The following is a 20,137-nucleotide window of genomic DNA, read 5'->3' as shown; positions in this document are numbered from 1 at the left end:
AATTAAGTGATATTGAACAACTTTACGCACGTATCAGTCGTGCTTCAAAATTTGTGACTTATTTGCAGTTAAAATCATGGATTTTATGGAGCTACTTTAGAAATACTTGCAAGAGAAAAAAAAATCACCTTTTTTTTGACAAAAGACAATTTAGACAAAAAACAGACACTTAGTGAGAAATTACTTAGGCTGTTAGTTTACAGAGGTGACAATATGACAGTAAATGTGACTTTTTGTTACTTAGCATCAAGTAAGTCTGAGGCAGCTGAGTCACAGAAGTAAGAAACACTGCCTCCTGCAGGTGGGAGTTAGCATAGCAACACTTAAACCCCAACCTTTTTTTGGACAATTTTCACGGAAACTTGACGATAAACTATCACCAAAAAGTGTGGGGATTTGTTGATTTTCGTGATTGTAGAATCAAATCAAATCAAATTAAAAGCTGCTTTGATTTAATTGACTGAAGCACTCGACTGTTACCTTGAAGGTTCTACTTAAGCTTCCATCTGGAGTCTAGAGGGCCGCATGAGAAGCTACCGCGGGCCGGATTTGGCTCCCGGGGCCTTGAGTTTGACTCACAGCGGCTTTCTTCTTTCCCGTTTTGTTGTGCGCTAAAAGGCCAGATTTGCTCTACTAGTCGTTGTCCCGCTGACAGACCCTCCCGCCTTAGCCGGCCACTTCAGCTCTCCATCCCCCCTCCGCCTCGCAGTCGCTCCTGTTTGCATTCAGACTTGGCGCTGGCATTCCCTTTCAGTCAATGCCGAACTCAAAGCCTCTACATTACGGCCGTCCTTTCTCTCGTGAGCCTCGGCTTTGCCGACGAGGAGCTTTGTTCTTGCCGGTTGACAGTTTGTATTAATCAAAGGGAAATTGCAGCAGGGGGAACGTGGGGGCAGGTCGGCGCGTTTGTAATGGTGTCAAGAGCCAATTGTCTTGAAGGTCAGTGGCGCATTCGCAGAGCTTTCACTCCGGCCTGGTTCAAGAGAGCATGTCATTCGGTTTCTATCTCTCTCATTGTCGGCTAAAGACGCTCCGTGACCTGCTGCACTTTCCTTTAATGTGCAAGTGATTCGTTGCTTTTTTTTTTTGCACTTCTGCCGCTGTGCTTGGAGTCGCATTTGCTTTTCTAACTTGTGCTACATTTAAGGACAAAAGGTGATTTTAAAGTGTATGTTTACTTTACCAACCAGAGTTAATTGGTTGTTTTCTCTTAACAGGGTGAGAGCGTATTACTGGACGTGGGACGAATGAAGGAGCCGAGGTCAACGTTTAGCAGTGCCTCCTTTAAAGTTGGAAAACCTGGAAGGAAGCGTAAGCAGTTTCCAGTGAGTATCGATCCGACACGTTGGAAAATGACCGGCTGCACCAGTGCTTGGTTTACAAGTCAGATTGGGTGTGAATTAGCATACACTTTAATTTGGCAGCATAAAAGACACTTTTAACAAAACGAATTTATAACTCAGAAAGAAAAATAGAGAAGCAAAAATCCTCTTTTTCTAAATTCTTACTGTTTGACAAAGTAAATCGGCAGCTTGCAAAACGATTCAGGCCTGGTTGGATTATATTTAGCTCTTCTTCCAGTCTCTTCTGTCTCCAAGCGTCCCCACAGCATGATGCTTCCACAGTGGAGATGCTGTGTGTACAAGGGGGCATTCAGTAATAGTTTTCCACCTTGACATTCTGACTGCAGGCCGTTTTTGGTGTCATTTTTGCCACAACGCCTTCATCCACAAGTTTGCATTTTCCCCTAGAGGGCTTTTGGCGAACTGCAACTGCGACTGGTTTAAGCAATCTCTGTTTAGTTTCAAACAGGCCTGGTTTCACGACAAAAGCACATCAGTTGCACAAGAAGTATGTATTTTTTCAGTCAGGTTGTAAACTGTGTCCTACGTTTCCTAAAGTGCGCTTAAATCTGACTTTTTTACTAAATGTGGAAGGGATTGAGTCAACTGGATTCTGCTAAAGAAACTGTATATTCTCTCCCTTGTTGTAAATGTTTGACTGAGGGATGATTTTCTTGATTCCAAAAACAGAAATGAAATAAATCGTGGGTCATTTGGTGACAGATTTGTGTCGCATAATCAAAAGCAAAAATAAAAAATGCTGTTCAAAACTTGAGACATTGTTTTATACCCTCTTTAATGATGCTATTTATTCTAATGTTATCTAACAAACATTTGAGGCCTTTACAGAACAGCTGTGTTTGTTTCATGATGAAAATCACACTGAAGTGGACCACATGGAGTAATCGGTTTCCGTCCGACGTCATTGGTGTAAAAGTTAAGGAGGCGGAGTACAAATCCATCCCACGTTTTCTAGACTTTACAAACATTGTTGAAAACCATGTATACTTTTCCTCCTGTTTCACAATTATGCACCACCTTGTGTCGACCTACCACATAAAATCCCAATAAAAACGGTTGTGGTTCGTGGTTGTAAGGTGACAAAATCGGGGAGAAAAGTGTAAGAAGTGGGAACAGTTTTGGTAAATTTGTGGCGGTAGCCTGCAGCAGCATCAGAGGTCTTGCTCCTGCTCTGCGTTTGCCTGTCTGAGCTGTTTCTGCTTCAGTCGGCATGCTGTCTGTTCTGGTTGGAAGGCAGCTTGTCCTCAGCACTGAAACCATTTTGGATTCATTATTTATTCATCATCTGGACAGAAAAGCAAAAAAAAAAAAAAAAAAAAAACTTTCAGGAGATTAAATGAGGCACAGACTCACTCCTTCTGACCCCACCCTAAGCACTTTCCATTGTTAGAAATATGCAAATATGCGTAGGAGAAAAAGGACAGCGGTCAAGTAGGGACACACTTACTTTAGTAAGAGTGCTGCGATCACATCAGGAAACGGTTTCAGCCAATCGGAAAAGAGCCGGGCCTTCATGAACAGCAGTGATCACATCCAGGATCCACACCGTGATGAGTTGGGTCAAGAAAACCACAAAGGTAAACTCCACAGTGAACCTCTGTGGAGCGAGTTTTCCCAGACGGCACCCAGCAGACGTATACTAACACGTATACTTTTATAATCTACCCTTCCTGGACATGCATAGATACCACTGTACTTTGGTATCTGTGGTATGAGGACCGACTTTGGGCCAGAGCCGTCAGTGTTTAGACTTCTTGTTATCCCTGTCTGAATGACCCAGTTCATACCAATATGAACTAGTCCAACTCTTGATACTATCAGGAGAACTAGAAATGAGCAATCAGTCAGTCATTAGTGAGGAAATGGTCAATATTCCTTTGTTTGGCTCCGACCTGAGATCACTGGGAAAACGACAGAAAAATCTGAATTTTTCTGGTTCATTAAATGTTTTGGAAGAGAAAAATGTCCTTCTCTGTTTTTTGGTCTGTACACGCATCAATGAACAGCGAAGGTTTTTGACTATTGAGTTGAACCAATGTCCAAATTACTTTATTGCTGTCATTTCTGTAAACTCTTTACTGTAGTCGCTTCAGTCGCTGTCATCACTGTCATTTTCAGTGCTAATAGTAGGAATTACTTTTTGCTGTAACCACAGCTCATTTAGCGTTGCAGACGACACCATGGCATTGGAGTGTCATCAAATCCAACCCATGAAATGGGTGGATGGATGGGTGGATGGATGGATGGATGGTCATACTTCCTTTTTCTTTTATTTTGTTTGTCCCAAACTTATATTGTTTGTCCCAGATTGCCTGCATACTCACTCTAGCTTTATCTATCCATTGTGTCTCTGGCATAAGCTTGATTAAGTTAACTGCAGTTACTTCCAGTGGTTAATTGTTTTCCTGACGTCACTGCAACCATTTGTTGGTGGAATAATTAAAAGCAGCAGGTGAACCTTTGTGTCCTCGGCTGGTGATGTTTAGATGCCTGGGTCAGAGCGCCGCCGTAGCTTCAGCTCCTGTGTTCCTGGTTTGTAGGCTAGGGAAGGCGTAGTGGTGAACTGTTGACTCACTGGTGCCGGGCCCAGGTGGTCCGATCCAACAGATAAACTACCGCAAGCAAAATGAAAGAAAAGAATCGGCCTGTGAAATCCTGTGGGTTGCGTCTCTAACAGCAACGAGGCAAACTTTCGGTGCGGTAAAGGAGTGCACCACAGCTGCCTGGGCTCCTTGTTGTTTTACCAAGAAAGGCCAAAGAGCGTCTTTCTATTCTTTACCCATTAACTGACCCTGTTGTTTTTTCACCCCCCATGGGACTTTGCTTTAATGTTCAAGGAGGATTCCCGAGTCCAAACCACTTGTTGCCTCCCTTTCCCTGCTGGTTCAGTTCAACATAAATTCAGACTTAACCCCTGGCATATGCTTTTTTAGGGCTTGTTTTTTTCACCAGATACAGAAAGGTATGTTAAATCTTTCTGCTAAGCCAAAAGATTTGGTTGCATTTAGCGTATAACGTGGAACATTGTTGTCTCAAATGACATAAGTACAGAGCTGTGGAAATGGATTTGCCTAACCTTCCAGAGGTTTTCTTAGGTTACAGATCCTAAAACTAATTTCTATATCAGACAAACCTTACTTGAGGAACTACAGTTAAGGGAAAAAATCTATCCAAACCAACCAGGCCCAATGTGAAAACCTTTGGTTGCAAAAGCTGACAGGAAGTGTTCCTGGTGACCGACTTGGAGATTTTTGACGTCACAAAGGAGTGATCTTTGCCACATTGCAGGGTTTTCTGTTAAAGACCATCCCTCTCTTTTTCTTCTGAATATAAGTCCTGACTTTGACTAGACCACTTTAGAACCTTCATTTTGGTGCTTTTTTAGCTATGTTTTGGGCCATTTAGTGATCTTTGAATCTCTGTCTCTCTGCATAACCCAAGTGTGCTTCAGCTTAAGGCCACAAACTGATGGCTGCACATTGTCCTAATGAATTTTATAGTGAAAAGTGGAAAAGTGGACCATCAAGTACGGCAAGCCGTCAATCCCAAAACAGCGAGTAGTCCTAAAAAAGTTCCAATTTTGTCTCATTGGTTCAAAAGTCTAAAAGTCTTTTTTGTGAAGTCAATTTTCTTCCAATTTATTTTTGATAAATACAGCATTTTTCCAGAGGTTACATATTGACTTGATTGTGCTATAAAACATTACTATATATTTGGAAAATATATAATGAGCTACAACATTGAAGTGTGACAAATAAAAACAAAACAGCAAAAAGAAAAGAAATGTCTAACTTTACATTTTATCCAGGATATTATTTACTGCCATGTTTTAATGCTAATAAGCTTCTGCGCATTATGTAGGATTAGCAGTTTAGTGTTGTGCCTCTGACCCCTGTCTGCCTGTCTGGGCTGTCTGATTTACCAAGCGGGACCTCTGACCTCTGGCAGCCTCCACATGTGGTTCACTGGGTCACTCGTCGTTTGCGTAATGCTTTTAGCAGCAGTTGCATCACACCAAACATGTCTGCTCTCGCTCTCTTTTACCCGCGTTTGCCTTCGTTGCTGCGTGCAAGTCAGAGTATCAATAATCCCGGAGCGGAGGCTTTGTTTCTGTCACTCATCGTGTCCGGCTGATTCACTGGCGGGCTGCTCCTCGTTTGACTGGACTTGTTCGGCTTGTGGATAATTTGTCCGATGAGGTCACGCAGACCTCCGCGGCCTCAGAGGGATTCCTCACAGCCGGCTGCGTTTCACTGCAGCTTTGTCTTTGCGCGACGTTACAACTCTGACAGAAGTTTATTTTGGCATGGTTTGTTTTGCGTCCAGGCATTCTTCAGGGTCACATTGAGAGCAGATATCTTCAGATTTCTATCTCTGACCAAATTTATGGTCAGAGTAAACAAGTCGTGTGTTTTAAAGGCAGCAGCAAGAAGGATTCATACCCTCTGAGATAAAACAAAAAAAACCCATAAAAAACCTGAATGTACTTTACAGCGGTTTGATGTGATATATGGTTGTCAAAGTTTTTCACAAATAGTAATTTAAAAATTGTGCCGTGCATTTGTATTCAATCCATCGACTCAACAGTTCAAGTCACCTTTCACTGGAACTACAGCTGCAGGTTTGCACATCTGGGATCTAAAAGATTTTAACTATTCATGTTGAAGGAATCTGTAAACCTCTCCACAGATTTGGGTCTGGACTTGGACTGGGCTGCTCCCAACACATGGAGGTGTTTCACCGGGTCTCAGCTTCAGTCACATCACTTTAGAAATGCTGGATGCACAGACAGCCATTCCTAAACGTTCTCCAGGTTTCACTTCGAAGCAGAGGTGCACCGATTTCAGTTTTCTGGCCCATCGCCGATTTCTGATCTTTAAAAAGCCTGACCTGCCCATTCCAAATTTGGCCAACTGGTTTTGTCTGAAATGTCGTTAAAAATAGCAAGAAAGTCGTTGAGTTTGTAACAGCGGAGACATGACATGGTGGGCTCGTCTATCAGTCAAACCTCTCTCTGTAGAGCAGAAGAGGACAGTGGCTGATTTTTACACCTTACATGAGGTAGATAAGCTCGGCTTCACATGCAAGTATTTAGAGTCAAACATGGAGAACCAACATCAGATCAAGAAACCAGAGAAACCCCTACCAGTTTATAAATTCTTATTCTTATTATACATGGGAAACCAACATGTAGTTCTATTCATTTATTTTGTTTGTATTTCCTCTAGCTCATGTCAAGGACTTTGAGTCGCCTTGTTGCTGAAAATGTGCTGCATAAATAAAACGACCTATTGTCTCTAATATCGGCCGATTCCCCAAAGTTAAGAAAATCGGAGATGATAAATCGGTGCCCTTCTGCTTTAAAGGTTTTAAGAAAGGAAGGGACTCTGTTGGAAACAGGACTCCTGTCCGTCCAGCTCTGAGTTTTGCTGCTGGTCTGAGTTTTACAGCAGTGATGCTGGGAGACGATGAGTAAACCGAAGCCCCACACGCTTCACAGTCATTCACCACTTTGTATTGGTCTCTCATTACAAATCTCTTGAAAATACGTTATAGGTTGTGATTACGTCGTGAGGGGGTGTAAAGACTTGTCACAGTAAGCAATAAATTAATTGATTGCATGATAAATGAAAACAAGCCCAATTTCCATTTTCCATTTGCATAATTTATCGCTTTTTCTCTTTTCTCTCTCTGTCGTTCTACCAAGAATCGGGCAACATACGCCTTCAGTCTGGTGCGCTGGTGTAAACGAGCCCTTTTTTTTATTTTTTTTTTTATTTTTTACAAAGACTTGATAATTTATTTGTTGTTTTGGATATTTAAAACATCTTCCAGTTCAAGCCTTAAATGTTCATTAGGATTTAAAATGTATGAATCTTTTAGAGTGTGTGCTGGCATTATCACGCCGTTACCATCGTATCGCTGCAAATTGCTCTCAAAACAAAGGTAATATTGCTCATCGCAACGACTTCTGGCAACGTCGGCTCTCGTGACAGGCCTGTGTATGACATCTAAATATGCTTTACACCCGGAGAGACGTTATCGCACACTGGAAATCATGTCAGCTGCAAACAGATCAGCACGTCTTGAATGAAGACCTCTTTTATGGAGCGAAACCAGGAGGACGGAGGGAAAACTTTCTCCAGGAACAGCCAACATTCCTGGCATAGTTCTGTGCTGCTGTAACACACAACGTCCCTCCTCGCTTGTACGTTAGTGGTTGTGTGGCCGCTTTCTTCTCCCTGCTTTGAACTTTTGGAGTTGAGGCAGTTTGTTGGGGATTGCTGTAACTCACTGATTCACTTGCCAACCTTGTAAAGGTTTACTCATGTAATATTTTCTCCTAAAACGCAGACGTTAACCTTCCACCCTCTCTTCGTCCCGTTTCGCCCGCAGGTGGAGAGCTGCGGATCCATCACGGACTGCGCGAGCGTTTGCAACAGCTACCTCGAGCTGTGCCGGCCGTCCATATCGCAAGTCTACAACGGAGAGACCGACCCGCGCGGAGACAAGACGCCCGACGCCTGCTTCCCCAAACAGGAGACGCGGGAAGTAGAGAATGGAATTCCCAGATGCCCGTCCTCCTATCAGGAGGAGGAGGAGGAGGACGGCTCCCAGGGTCAGAGCCCCAGTCCCTCCCAGGAGAACGGCTTCCTGTCCAGCCAGGAGGAGCGGGAGCTGGAGAAGGACAAGGACGACGGCCTGACGATGCCGCGCAAGAAAAGAGGGAGGCGGAAACTGGAGCGGCCGACGAAGTGTGAGTTCTCGTTTGCAAGCAGGAACAATCTGGAAACGAGAGTCTGAGCGTGCGCAGGTTCCTGTTAGCGGTAATGCCAGACGTGTCAAATCTACATATTTATAACCATTAGCTATAAGAAAGGTACCAGAAAGAGAAATAAAAACACAGGAGTGCATAAAAACTTAGGAGGTGTTCCTGATGTTGCTATAAAAGTTTATTGGTATTTCACTGTCATGTGAAATGTTTGCTCTTTGGAGTGATCCAAAGTTTTATTTGGCTCCATTTACTCAGATAAAATAAATAACTACTTCCAACAAAATCACTGCTGGCTAAAGTTTTGGAACCAGTGCCGTCAACTCTTTCTACATCCGTCTAAAGCTTAGAAGAAAACACTCGGTCCAGTTCATACAGATCCTTTTGCTCTCTCCTCCTCTGTAGGATTTATGTCTGAAGACAGAGATGGATTTGTGTCAGTTGAACTATTTGTCCTGCTGATTTGTCTTTATGTCTTGGATCAGGACCTAAAAATGAGCCCTTTGTCAGTTTTCCTGTAGAGTCTAAGCTTTGGTACACTTTATATGGTGCCTTTGGATTTAAAATTATCCACAGCATCACAGAACCTCCTCCGTACATGACAATGGACATGAGGGTTTTTTTTCCATGTTATCTTTTTATTTTCTGACTCTATGAAGTGTTTGTTGCAGAATAAACTAACACTAGTCTGATCTCTAACCAAAGCCACATGATCAAGATGGTGTGTGATGGTTGCTATGGAGACTTGGTGATCCACAATTTGCTGCAGTTATCCAATAGATTTTTCTTTTACCTTCCTTACCATCCATACCTGTCTGTAGTGGCCAGATGAGTCCAATTTATTTGCCTCAGTTTATTTGTTCTAAAAGACTTTAGTCAACTAACAGATGCTTCCTGATTTATGAAGATTTACTCATGTGACTTACATGAATGACTTGTTCTCGCGTCTTTCCGATTTTGAGGCGTAGCTAGGAGAAACGGATTCCAGTTCCTGTGTTACGTGTTTGTTAGTATTTAAAGTTTAGGGTGTTGTTGCATTATTACACCATTACCAATTCGTTACAGGAAATTGGTCTCTAAACAACAATATTATCATTCATCACCAAAAAAAAACATCTGAGAAAATTTATCGCCCAACAAAACTTTGACACTGTGCCAGGCCTAATCTTGCGTCTCTTTGCACATTTTTCCCAGATGTTCATGAGAGCAGTAAAGAGTCGCGGCTGAATTTGTAGCGAATTCTGTCAAAGCTGTCTGGATGATTTGGTTTCGTTAAAGCCGGAGTGCGTCGTAGCGCCCGTCGCTCCCTCGGCCACGTGCCTCCCCTTGTCGCTCCAGAGGGCCGCTGAGACGTCGGCTGTGACTTTGAATGGGAGTGTGGTAAATAAACGTAGGGGAGAAGGAGCACCCGGTCTCCTGGCAACGGGCCTCCTCGGCCTGGCAGATCCCAGGCGACGGCCGTGCCAGCCGGATGACGTCGCAGCCAAACTCAGTCTGCACTTCTTACTCACCTGATCTGTGGATCTCGGGGCTTGTTGCGTCTCGCTGAGGCAAACCCTGGAATAACCCTGCTGCTTTAGCAGTCCCACTGTCTCCCATGAAATAACTTCTCTTTTATTTCTGCACATCTACCCGTTTGTTTTTTTTTTTTATTTTGAGCCTTTTTTTATTAGGCGGGGTTGAATCAGAACCAGTAGGGTGTTTATATATTTGCCATAAACATATCTTTACAAGCAAAAAGTTGATTTATTCTGACTGGCTGGGAATGGGGGCCTTTGGTTTTTGTTGCTCAGGAAGTAAGCAGCCGCATTATTTGCACACTAATTACTCGGGTTTGAGTCCACAAAACTTTATGGAAGGAGAAAGTAAAACTCTGGCATGCGTGTTGCTTTTACAGCAGCACTGTACTCACAACCGGTGAAAAATATGTGTCAACAGAAAGACGTTTTAAATGATAGAAAAAGACCTTATCGATAACTATTAACAGTGCAGAAGAATACATATAAGGACTAAACTGAGTAATTTCTTTTCTATTTATTGCTGGAAACTTGTTTAGAGAAAAACCACAGCTGATTATGAAAGACGTTTTTCAGAAGTGGAAAAAAGGTTTTAGTATTTTTCACAATCCCTGCTATAGGACTAAATTTAAAACTAACTGTAGCTTCATACAAGTCGTTTAAAATACGTCATAAAATCATTGTAAACCTCTTGAATGTTTTCACATTATGTACTGCATAATAAACGTCCATATAAAGTTTTGGGGATTTATTGTGAGAGAAAAATACAAAGTAGAGCATATTTGTGAGTTGAAAGAATAATTTAAGCATTACCTTTAGCAGCTTTTACGACCACTTTTGCTCCAGTTAAAGCTGAATGTTTTCTGGGGGTTTATCTGTCCCTGACATTTTTTGGCAATTCTTCTTGCAAAATAGTTTAAGTTCAGTCTGATTGGACGGAAATGGAGTTTGTGGACATCAACTTTAAATCTGCCACAGATTTTCAGTGGGAATTTTGACTAAAACATTTGCTAATCTAATCTCTTTCATAGTAACTCTGACTGCCATTCTCCAGTCTCTAATGCAACCTGAAGCTGCTTTTATAAAAAAAAAAGCCCTCAAATTTATAACTTTTCTTGCACCACGTTATTGTTGAGTAAAAACCAGAGAAGGTCTACTTTTCCTTTCCTGTCTTTTTAACACACATCATCATCAGGACTTTAACACAATAATTTAGATTAATTCACAAATTTTAGCATTTGAAAAAATTGTTTAACTAAATGAATTACATTATATTTACTAATGGTTTTTGTTGTTGTTATTTATTTATTTATTTATTTTTACATACAAAAGTTCTGGCCGGAACCTTTGTATTCGCACATTTCTGGTACATCCATAAATTTGACGCACAGGCCACAATTTATGCTTCAAAAAACGATGAGATGGGACACTGGAAAACACTTTTGTTGTGTTCAAAGTTCTGCTAAAAGCAGCTGGCCCATCAGCGAAGCTATTCAGGCTTAAAATAGCATCTCGGTGCTAAACATGTTGCAGCAGCTAATGTCAACATTCACAGCCCAGATTTCCATGAACGATCCGGGGTTCCTGAAAAAGCAGAATGGATATAATAGCACTCGACATCATGAGGGAAAATATGTAGTAACTTGTTAGTAAATGTTGAGACAGTGACATTTAAACTTTAGGATAACGTTAGCTTAGCTTCCACTGCTTGACATGTGCCGCAAACTGCTTTAGCTTAGCTGCTAGAGTCCCATCGCTTCAATTTTTACTAATCAGCAGAGTAGACCGGGACTGGAAATCGCAATAACGGACAGTAAAGTGTTGGTACAGTTACGACTGGAGCGCAGAGAGCTTGGCAGAGGAAGCGGAGGCCTGGATCGATATTCAGCTAAAGAGGGTTTGTGTTATCCATCTGGAGGGCACAGGAAGGATTTTAGCTCCGTCTGGAGCGTGCAACTGAGCTCCGGTAATGCTAAAGCTGGAACCCACTCAAGCTGGCAAGGTATACTCTCTCTGGGCATCGCGGGCCAGCTCCTCTCACAAACCCAGTGACCTTGGCCCTCTGCGTGCCTCAACAATTTGTTATAGAGTCACTTATTCCTGAGGATCACAATGAAAGCAGTGGAGAGGGGGAGGCTGGAGGTCCAGCTACACGGCTGGAACAATCTTGAAGAGGCTGCTAAGAGAGAAGACTTCTGCTTGGACGGGACTCTAGGAAAACTTGCCATCAAGTGTTGTCCCCTCCCAATTCACACTCCCCCCTCCACCCCTCTGCACCGCCCCCCACCCCCCTCTTGGGGGCTCAAGTGCCAACACAGTGCTTTAGCGTCAACTGTTTACTCATTCTGTGCCATCTTGCTAATTTCAGAGCCAGCTGCTTCATAAGTCGTGTGTGTTGTGCAGCAGGGGTAATGCGGTATCAAAGAGCCTGGGGACTTTGAGAAGCACTGTGAAACTAATACCAGATATGTTGGCAGGCGCTTCTGTGATAAAGCTAAATTTGGCTTCCTCGTGTTGTGATCTGATTGTGAGACAGAGAAAAAGAAAAAAACGTTCATTAATCATGACAGCCGCGCTAGTGTTTCGGTCATCATCACTCTCTGTTGAACTCCGTCAGCGCTTGGTTAGACTCAGACAAACAATGCTTTTCAGGAATAAATAACACGCACGTGTTGTTATTGCAGACATCTGAAATCATGGCCAAGTTGGAGGGAAGTCCAACTGGAGCGTTTACTGTGCTTGAGTCAGTTTTATTAGACTGCGGTTTGAGGGCCCCTCGACGCTGGGCTATTTTTGTCTGCTTTACTCGGCTGCTGAAGTTCTCACTTCAGGTTGTGCAACTTCCTCTGAGCGTGTATCTGCGCCCAGTTCTTCCGGTGCGTGGCGCCGATAACATCGCAAACCGTCCTCTGCATCATTCATTCACCTGTGGACGAATGACGGCTGTTTGATCTGTTTATCGGTCAAACTTTACTCGAGCTGCACCGATTAGAATAATGCGCCCAGTTTTTTCTTTTTGTACCGAAATCAATTTTAGCTGATTTGGATTGAACTTTCAGAACTATGAGATATAAAAACTGCATTTGATAGGTATTTTTTAAAGCTTAGGGTTAGCAGTCTTCTTAGTGTTTACCATGGTTAACTCAGTATTACTAAAAAAGCAGTTTCTACGCTCTAGAGCAGTCTCTGTTCACGTTTGCTTCTGTTAAAGAACATATTTGTCATGAGATGCAAAACCTACATGAACCTTCAAGAAAATATTATTTTATACCTCCTAAAGAAAATTTGTCGGGTTTTGTTGCTAAAAATCCTCCATTTTATGCCTATTTATCAGTTTTAGAAGAAATAAAAAATATAAAACTTTTTCAAAGAGAGAAATATTCATATGTATAAAAAATATGCATAATACCTAGCAGATTGTGAATGAAAATACATGAAAAATAAACTAAAATTAGCTTTTTTTAAAATTGTTTGTATTGAAAAACATTGCTCAGGTCAATATCAGTTTTGGCTAAAGTTACCATGATAAGTGACTGAAACCTATTTCTCACTATGACTGTGTTGCAGTTTCTCTAAATGTTTTATTTATTTATTTTTTTTTTGCTTGCTGTGGTGTCACATTGCCACATTATTTCAGCTGATGGAGGAAGTCTACCAGCTTTATAACGTCTGTTGAAATTTTCAGTAGTAGGACGTTTTACAAGCAGTTTCATGGAAAGACTTCCCAGAAACTTTACTCTGTTCTGATTCAGTTCAGGTTTTGAGGTCTTCTAGGAGGGACATATACACCCACCAAATCACAGATGTGAAACAATATGTTGTAGACTTTATGACTCAATGTCAACAGCTTGGGCTAATAGCAGCTGGCTCTGTGTTTCATGAAAGGAAAACATCGGGCCGGATGATAAACTGTGGCCAAAGTAAACTTGGCCACTTTCTACACTCATCAGAACCTGGGCAGCGAATCCAGACCTTCGTGACTCCACTGTTTCCTCACGTAGCACCTGAGAGCTCAAGCTCCTCTAGTCCAGTTTTTTCAGAACCACAATTTGGATTTATTCGACTCCCTCAGCCGCCAGCTGTCTAGGGTTTTATCGATTTAGCTTTATTTAGATGAAATGCTTTTTTGATGCGATAAAAATGAAGCCTGCGATTCATTAACGTGTCATGGTTTATCAATCAGTAAAAAGCGATGTGTTTTGCACAAATTTAGTGGCTGTTAATGGGATTTTACTCTCTTCGGTGAATGATTCAGGTCATCCATTGTGTCACTGTCTTCTCTCTAGATGTGGAGCACAAGGAAGACGACGGGTGTGACGCAATCAAGACCGAGGTAAGATTTCTGTGCTGTTGTGTCGAATAAGGGTTGAATCCTCGTTTTGTGAGGTCAGAGTTGTTCAAATGGTCTTTGGATGTTTCAACAAAATACGGTGCGGTTTTGTTTGATTAATTTTGCCACGAATACATAAAATACTTAATATTCTCGCAGAGTTATGGACAAATGATTATCGCCACTCTTACGTCTGTACACTATATATAACGCATAGAGTGGAAAAAAAACAAACATAGAAATTAACTATGAATTATTCTTAAATTCTCCTGCAAAGTGTTCACATCCATTGCCGGTTGTCCTGGAAATTACTGACATGCAGCCACAAGGTCTAACTTGCTCAGGATCATTTTGGTTTGTGTGGCTAAAGTATCAAACACCTGTTGCTAGTTGCTAACGCTGACATTAGCATCACATTAGCGCACAAACTCTTGAAACATGCACAACTCAGTAGAAAAAAACCAAACGTCTCTTTATTTTTTTGGTCGTTCACATTGCTCACATGTGACACGGTTTATTCTCATCAAAACATGACGTCTTCTAAAAATAACGTGCAGTGACGCTCAAAAGTGAACGCAGTCTGCTATGTGTAAAAACGAGACCATGATCTATCGCTTCAAAACTGTCTCCACTTATTTAAACGTGACATCATCTACAATTCAGCTGAAAAAAAGAAGAAAAAAAAGACCACTGGGAGAAAAATAATTACAAAAAGCTGCAGCAACCTGCTTGTTAAATGTCCTCTGTTATTGTCCTGCTTTGTTGAAATTCCTTAATTCTGGCAAAGCCATTCCCAAGTGTTAAATCTCCTCTTGTGAAGTCATTCTTTTGTTTGTTTGGATGTATTATTCACTGTTAATCAGTTGGACCAAGAAGTGAAGCCAACCTAAACACCAACCATGTAGTTTAGATGAGCTCGGCTCTTTGGTTTCGGTTCGGTCTGACAGAGCTCGGCTCACGTTGTCCAATCAAATCTTTATAGAGTTTATGTATCTGGAATCAGTTTTTTAATGTTTGCTAACAGCCCTACGGTTTGAAGGCAATGTTGACTCGTTTCATATGAGTTAGATCAAACCTACTGACTCTGAACTCGATGAAGTCATAAATATGCTAACATACTAGTAACGCGGTTGGGTTTTTTACTTGAAAATATTTGACTCTGTACACCAAACAGAATGGATGTTGTGTCCCTTTTAGATTTTTATTCAGATTATCTAATATTAGCTTCCTGTAAAACTCCAGTACTGTCAAAACTAACACACCACGGAGTCAGAATCACAACGAGGTACAACAAGTGCCTCGTGGAGAATAATAAATATTTGCACATGCAAACCGCGAAGCTGGTCAAAAAGAGATAAACTGCAGCTTGGAAAAACCTGCGGCGGAAGAGTTTGGTACTTGTTAGTCGGAGAACGGTGGGGTGGTCCGACTTGTTTTGGTAATTTAGCATCAGTATAAACTTACACGCTCCTGGCAACTAGATATTCCAATTGGACTCAAGCCTCTACAACAAAGGACCAAATATGTTTCTTATTTAAAGATTTGCTTAGATTGACTTTCCACTCTTGCGCTCTAATAAAAACAGCAGACGGTAGAGGCCTTTCCATGCAGGTTTTCAGAAGGAAATCAATAAAAAAAATTATGCACAGCACATTCTTCAATGCTGTTTGCTTTTGACTGGAGATCGTCTGCGCCAGAAATCCAGAAACAGAAAATGGCTTCTTCTCTCTTTGAACTGGTGAAAGAAATGGTACCTAATGGTGTATAGATTTGAAATATCAAATACACTTGGAAGCATCTCAGGAAAGCTTGTTCCGGTGTTTTTGAAGTTATTAGACGCTGTGACCTCCCTTTACGAAATTAACTAGTCAAATCACCAAACTACCCATTTCAAACAGAAACGTCTCACGGGAAAGACGACGACCGGCTAGACGCGCAATTTTGCTACGATTCTTAACATCGACTCAAAAGAAAAAAACAAAACCAAGTAGCTAATTTGTTTCTCTCGTACCTTAAACAGGGAGGTCGAGGCAGGCTACGAAGGGGAGTTGGTTGGGAGATCAGCCTTCGACAGAGGCCAATGCCCAGAATAACCTTCCAGGCTGGTGACCCTTATTACATTAGCAAGCGGACCAGGGAGGAGTTGATGGCCAAGTGGAAGATGGAGGTGAGTACCCTGGCTGTAAACCAGCCGCCGCTGACCGCAGGGTCAGAGGCAAGCGTTGACTCAAGCTAGGACCCCTGGCGAACCCATGACCAAGTATGACCAAGTGTATTTGGTGTGTCATTTGATATTTCATGAAGGTACCATTTATTTCAGTGAAATTTCCCCAGTTTGGCTTCTGCTTTTCATTGCTTTGTTCTTGTCTTTCGTACGAGCGGGGGAGGAGGAATTACATCCATCTGTGTGGGTCACATCTGGTTCATACTTCCCTGCTGAAAACATAAAATGTAGATTTACTCTGTTCCCCGTGCTTTTGATGTCTCACTCCAGAACCGAGTGAACGGTAATAAAGCTGGTCCCAACATGCAATGTTTCTGTTGTTGTTGTGGTTGTTGCTAGAGTCTGAGATGAGTTGAATTAAACCAAGTCGAGTTGAATAAGTTGAGTTGAATTAAAATGAGTTGAGCTCAGTTCAGTCAGATCTGCTCTGTCTTCTCAAACACTGAATCTCTGGTTCTGGTTCTGCTGAAGGTTTCTTCTTGTTAAAGTGGAGTTTTTCCTCCCCACTGTTGCTGCGTACATGCTCAGTATGAGAGATTGCTGCAAGTAAATGACTTGAAATCAGTTTGAATAATGAGTTAAAGTTGATACTGGATTTTAGTTACTGTTCTTGTGAAATACCTTTTACACTTTCACTTGTTTTTCTTTTAAATTGTCTAAATTTATGTAGCGTGATTTGAATTGGCACTCTGCAAATAAACTTGAAATCAAGAATAACTGAGTCAGATTAGCCTGTCATCAGGACTGGTTATCATCACTGCTATTGTGTGGCTGAGTTTCATTACGCTGCCGCAGATATTTCCATCTTCGTTGGCTCGTGCAGACAGGCTCGTCTGTTTTTAGTCATCGGCTTAAGAAAGCAAACAGAAATGTGTTTGCACATCAGACTGGAGCTGGAAACGGGGCAAAACAAGACTTTCTGGCGAAACGGCGCTTCTTTCACGAAATCATCAAGCAAGTTATGACAAAAATGTAATTTATAAAGCAACAGACCACATTTATGTTTTCGAATACAGCTCCTCGAAAAGCCTTCAAACATTTCCGCGTTTTGCCATCTTACAGCCACCAACTCAAATGGATTTTTACTGGAGTTTCCTGTAGTAGAACATCAAAACGTAGCATTTATTTGTACAATGGAAGAAAGGTTCTCTAAACTTCTTCCTAATAAAACATGAAAATCATCCATCCATCCATTTTCTGCCGCTTATCCGGGGTCGGGTCGCGGGGGCAGCAGCTTCAGAAGGGAGGCCCAGACTTCCCTCTCCCCAGCCACTTCTTCCAGCTCCTCCGGGGGAATCCCAAGGCGTTCCCAGGCCAGCCGAGAGACACAGTCCCTCCAGCATGTCCTGGGTCTTCCTCGGGGCCTCCTCCCGGTGGGACGTGCCCGGAACACCTCACCAGAGGCGTCCAGGAGGGATCCTGACCAGATGCCCGAGCCTCAACTGGCTCCTCTCGACGTGGAGGAGCAGCGGCTCTACTCTGAGTCCCTCCCAGATGACCGAGCTTCTCACCCTATCTCTAAGGGAGAGCCCAGCCACCCTGCGGAGGAAACCCATTTCGGCTGCTTGTATCCATGATCTCGTTCTTTCGGTCATGACCGAAAGCTCATGACCATAGATGAGGGTGGGAACGTAGATCAACCGATAAATCGAAAGCTTCGCATTTTGACTCGGCTCTCTCTTCACCACGACGGACCGGTACAGCGCCCGCTTTACGGCAGATGCTGCGCCAATCCCCCTGTCGATCTCCCGCTCCCTTCTTCCCTCATTCGTGAACAAGATCCCCAGATACTTAAACTCCTCCTCTTGAGGCAGGACGACCCCCCTGAAAATCAACTATTTCCATGAAAATCAACTATTGTAAAATAGAGCCTACTTCTGTTTAATTTAATTTCAGTATAGATAAAGCTTTTATTGTGAAGGCCCCAGAGTGGTTTTAACATAATAAAATATAAATAGTTAGAGGAATACAAATACTTTTGAAAGGCACTATACCTCTACCTTTATAGTAACTGGTATTATTGCATTATGTTGAATACATTTTGAGTATCTTTCTCTTCATTGCATGAAATCCCTGATCTGGTAATAAAGTTTAATTAATAACAGACTATTGGATGTTAATTTGTTGCCTTAAAATCCTAGTTGGAAGAAAATGTTATTAAATAACTACAGAGTGTCTTTAGTGAGGCTTGCAGGATTCCCAAAGCAATAACTAGATTCAGAAAAATATTAAACATCGACACAAAATACGGCACAAAGTTCCAGTTACTTAAAAGATTGTTGATTAAAAGTCGTATGTAACTTTTAAGTAAGTAAATAGAAAGAAAACTGAGCGAGTGCAATGCTGTCACACACAATAATTTATCCCAAATCATTTGTTCCTTTGGAAAACACAAATATAATTCCTGTATATGAGTTAAAGGAATCAGCTGAATCTGTTCTGGTTTTTTTGCCAGTAGTGGTCAAAGTAGGTCAGAGGTCAAAGTGTCTCCAGGGAAAAAAATATTGCCAAATTAGCAGGACGCGTCAGGCCCCTGCAAACGAAACGCTCTAAAATAAGAGTCAAGTGCATTTAAAGCGCTTTAAGGTGGATTTTCCTGAAAGCGAAGCACAGAGAGGCTTTGACTGCCACTACGCTTTTTTTTTTTTTTTTTTCTTATCCGGCACTTTGCAAACTTTTATGAGATTTGCATAAATGCGGCTTCGCTTTGCCATCAAAGCCATCTTCTCCGCTGCGGGGGATCTTACCGTCGCGTACTCCTGCAGCATGGACAGCGTGGTGCTTTAGAGGGTTGCACTTTACTTTTTTATTTTTACGTGTTACAGTGAGAACTTCTCCTTCTCTCCCTTTTCATTTCCTTCCATTTCTCCGCACCCCTCCCCCCGCAGCTACCGAAGTGAACTTTGTGCTGTGGATGTGAGGGTGAAGATGAGGTTTCTGCAAATACTCAGCCGTGCTGGCCCCCCAACATTTGCAAGTCGCGTCTAGCCAACCAGAACCGCCTTAGCAATCACCTGACCCTGAACTTCCCAGACAAAGAAATGTTCATGCCTTTTTTTTTTCTCTCTTTTTTTTCCTCTTTCTTCTTCCACCCCAAGTGTGGGGGTGAACAAACCTAAGCCCCACACTGGATTATGAGGTTAGCACGCTGGCATGTATGGGTATGTGGACCTGCATTGTTTGTTTGGTGGCACATGGCGATGGTGTGTGTTTCTGAGCAGCCTGCTCGCACTGAGAATATGCTGACATAAGGTATTTCCGCGAGAGTTGTTGTGGACCATCTGTGCGGCATGGCTTAAAGGGAACCTGCCTCTTTAAATGAGGAAGGGAGCGCAGGCTTTTGGCCATGTTTGGGGAAAAAAAGCTGCTGGCTTATAAAAAAGAAAAAAGGAAAAGTTGCTCCTATGAGAAATATATGCTGAGAAAAATGTCAGAATGGCTCATTTTGGCACGTAGAACAAACTGGTAAGAACAGGATTTTTGATGAAATCTAATTTTCAAAAGGACTATTTTTAGTGCCAGCATGACTTTTTAACTGGGACATGTTAGAGTCGTTTTGCCGCACTGATCAGAATGTGGCCAATTTTTGATTTTTGATGTCTGTAAAGATTTGACCTGCCTGTGCTGATTACTCTTTAGCAAAAATGAAAAAGAAACAGAACGCTGATTTTTTTTTTCTCTCTCTCTCAAATGTTACTTCTGTAACTTGCTTTTAATTATTTATAGTAGAAGCAGAGGCGATGTTACACCAAAAGAGAGGAAAAATAGACGGGAAGTGAGTTACCCCTGAAATGCGCCATCTTGGTAGGATACCGGTAAACATCATAGCATTACCACCGACATTACCAAAGTGTAAATTAGTTTTTTAAAGGCTTTTTCTGCTCTTTGAGAGAACCAGTTCAGTTTGAAAATAGTTAATAAATCATGTGT

General features: G+C 42.0%; 1 protein-coding gene across 3 annotated transcripts in view; it reads left to right on the top strand.

Annotated features, from left to right (window-relative positions):
- Positions 1–20,137, top strand: part of LOC106927686 (DNA (cytosine-5)-methyltransferase 3A) — a 47,871-nt gene that overhangs the window by 5,945 nt on the left and 21,789 nt on the right. For 2 of the 3 annotated variants that reach the window (XM_088002791.1, XM_088002789.1), the window contains exons 3-6: positions 1,218–1,325; positions 7,761–8,121; positions 13,940–13,986; positions 16,004–16,150. In XM_088002791.1, the coding sequence (XP_087858917.1) occupies positions 1,218–1,325; positions 7,761–8,121; positions 13,940–13,986; positions 16,004–16,150 (663 nt within the window). The remainder of the gene's footprint in view (positions 1–1,217; positions 1,326–7,760; positions 8,122–13,939; positions 13,987–16,003; positions 16,151–20,137) is intronic. The other variant, XM_088002792.1, reaches the window with a different exon arrangement.

The sequence above is a fragment of the Poecilia mexicana genome, unplaced genomic scaffold, assembly GCF_051168715.1.
Source record: "Poecilia mexicana isolate PSO_F unplaced genomic scaffold, ASM5116871v1 scaffold_22, whole genome shotgun sequence".
Classification (NCBI taxonomy): Eukaryota; Metazoa; Chordata; class Actinopteri; order Cyprinodontiformes; family Poeciliidae; genus Poecilia; species Poecilia mexicana.
This window is presented reverse-complemented; position numbering and strand designations above follow the sequence as displayed.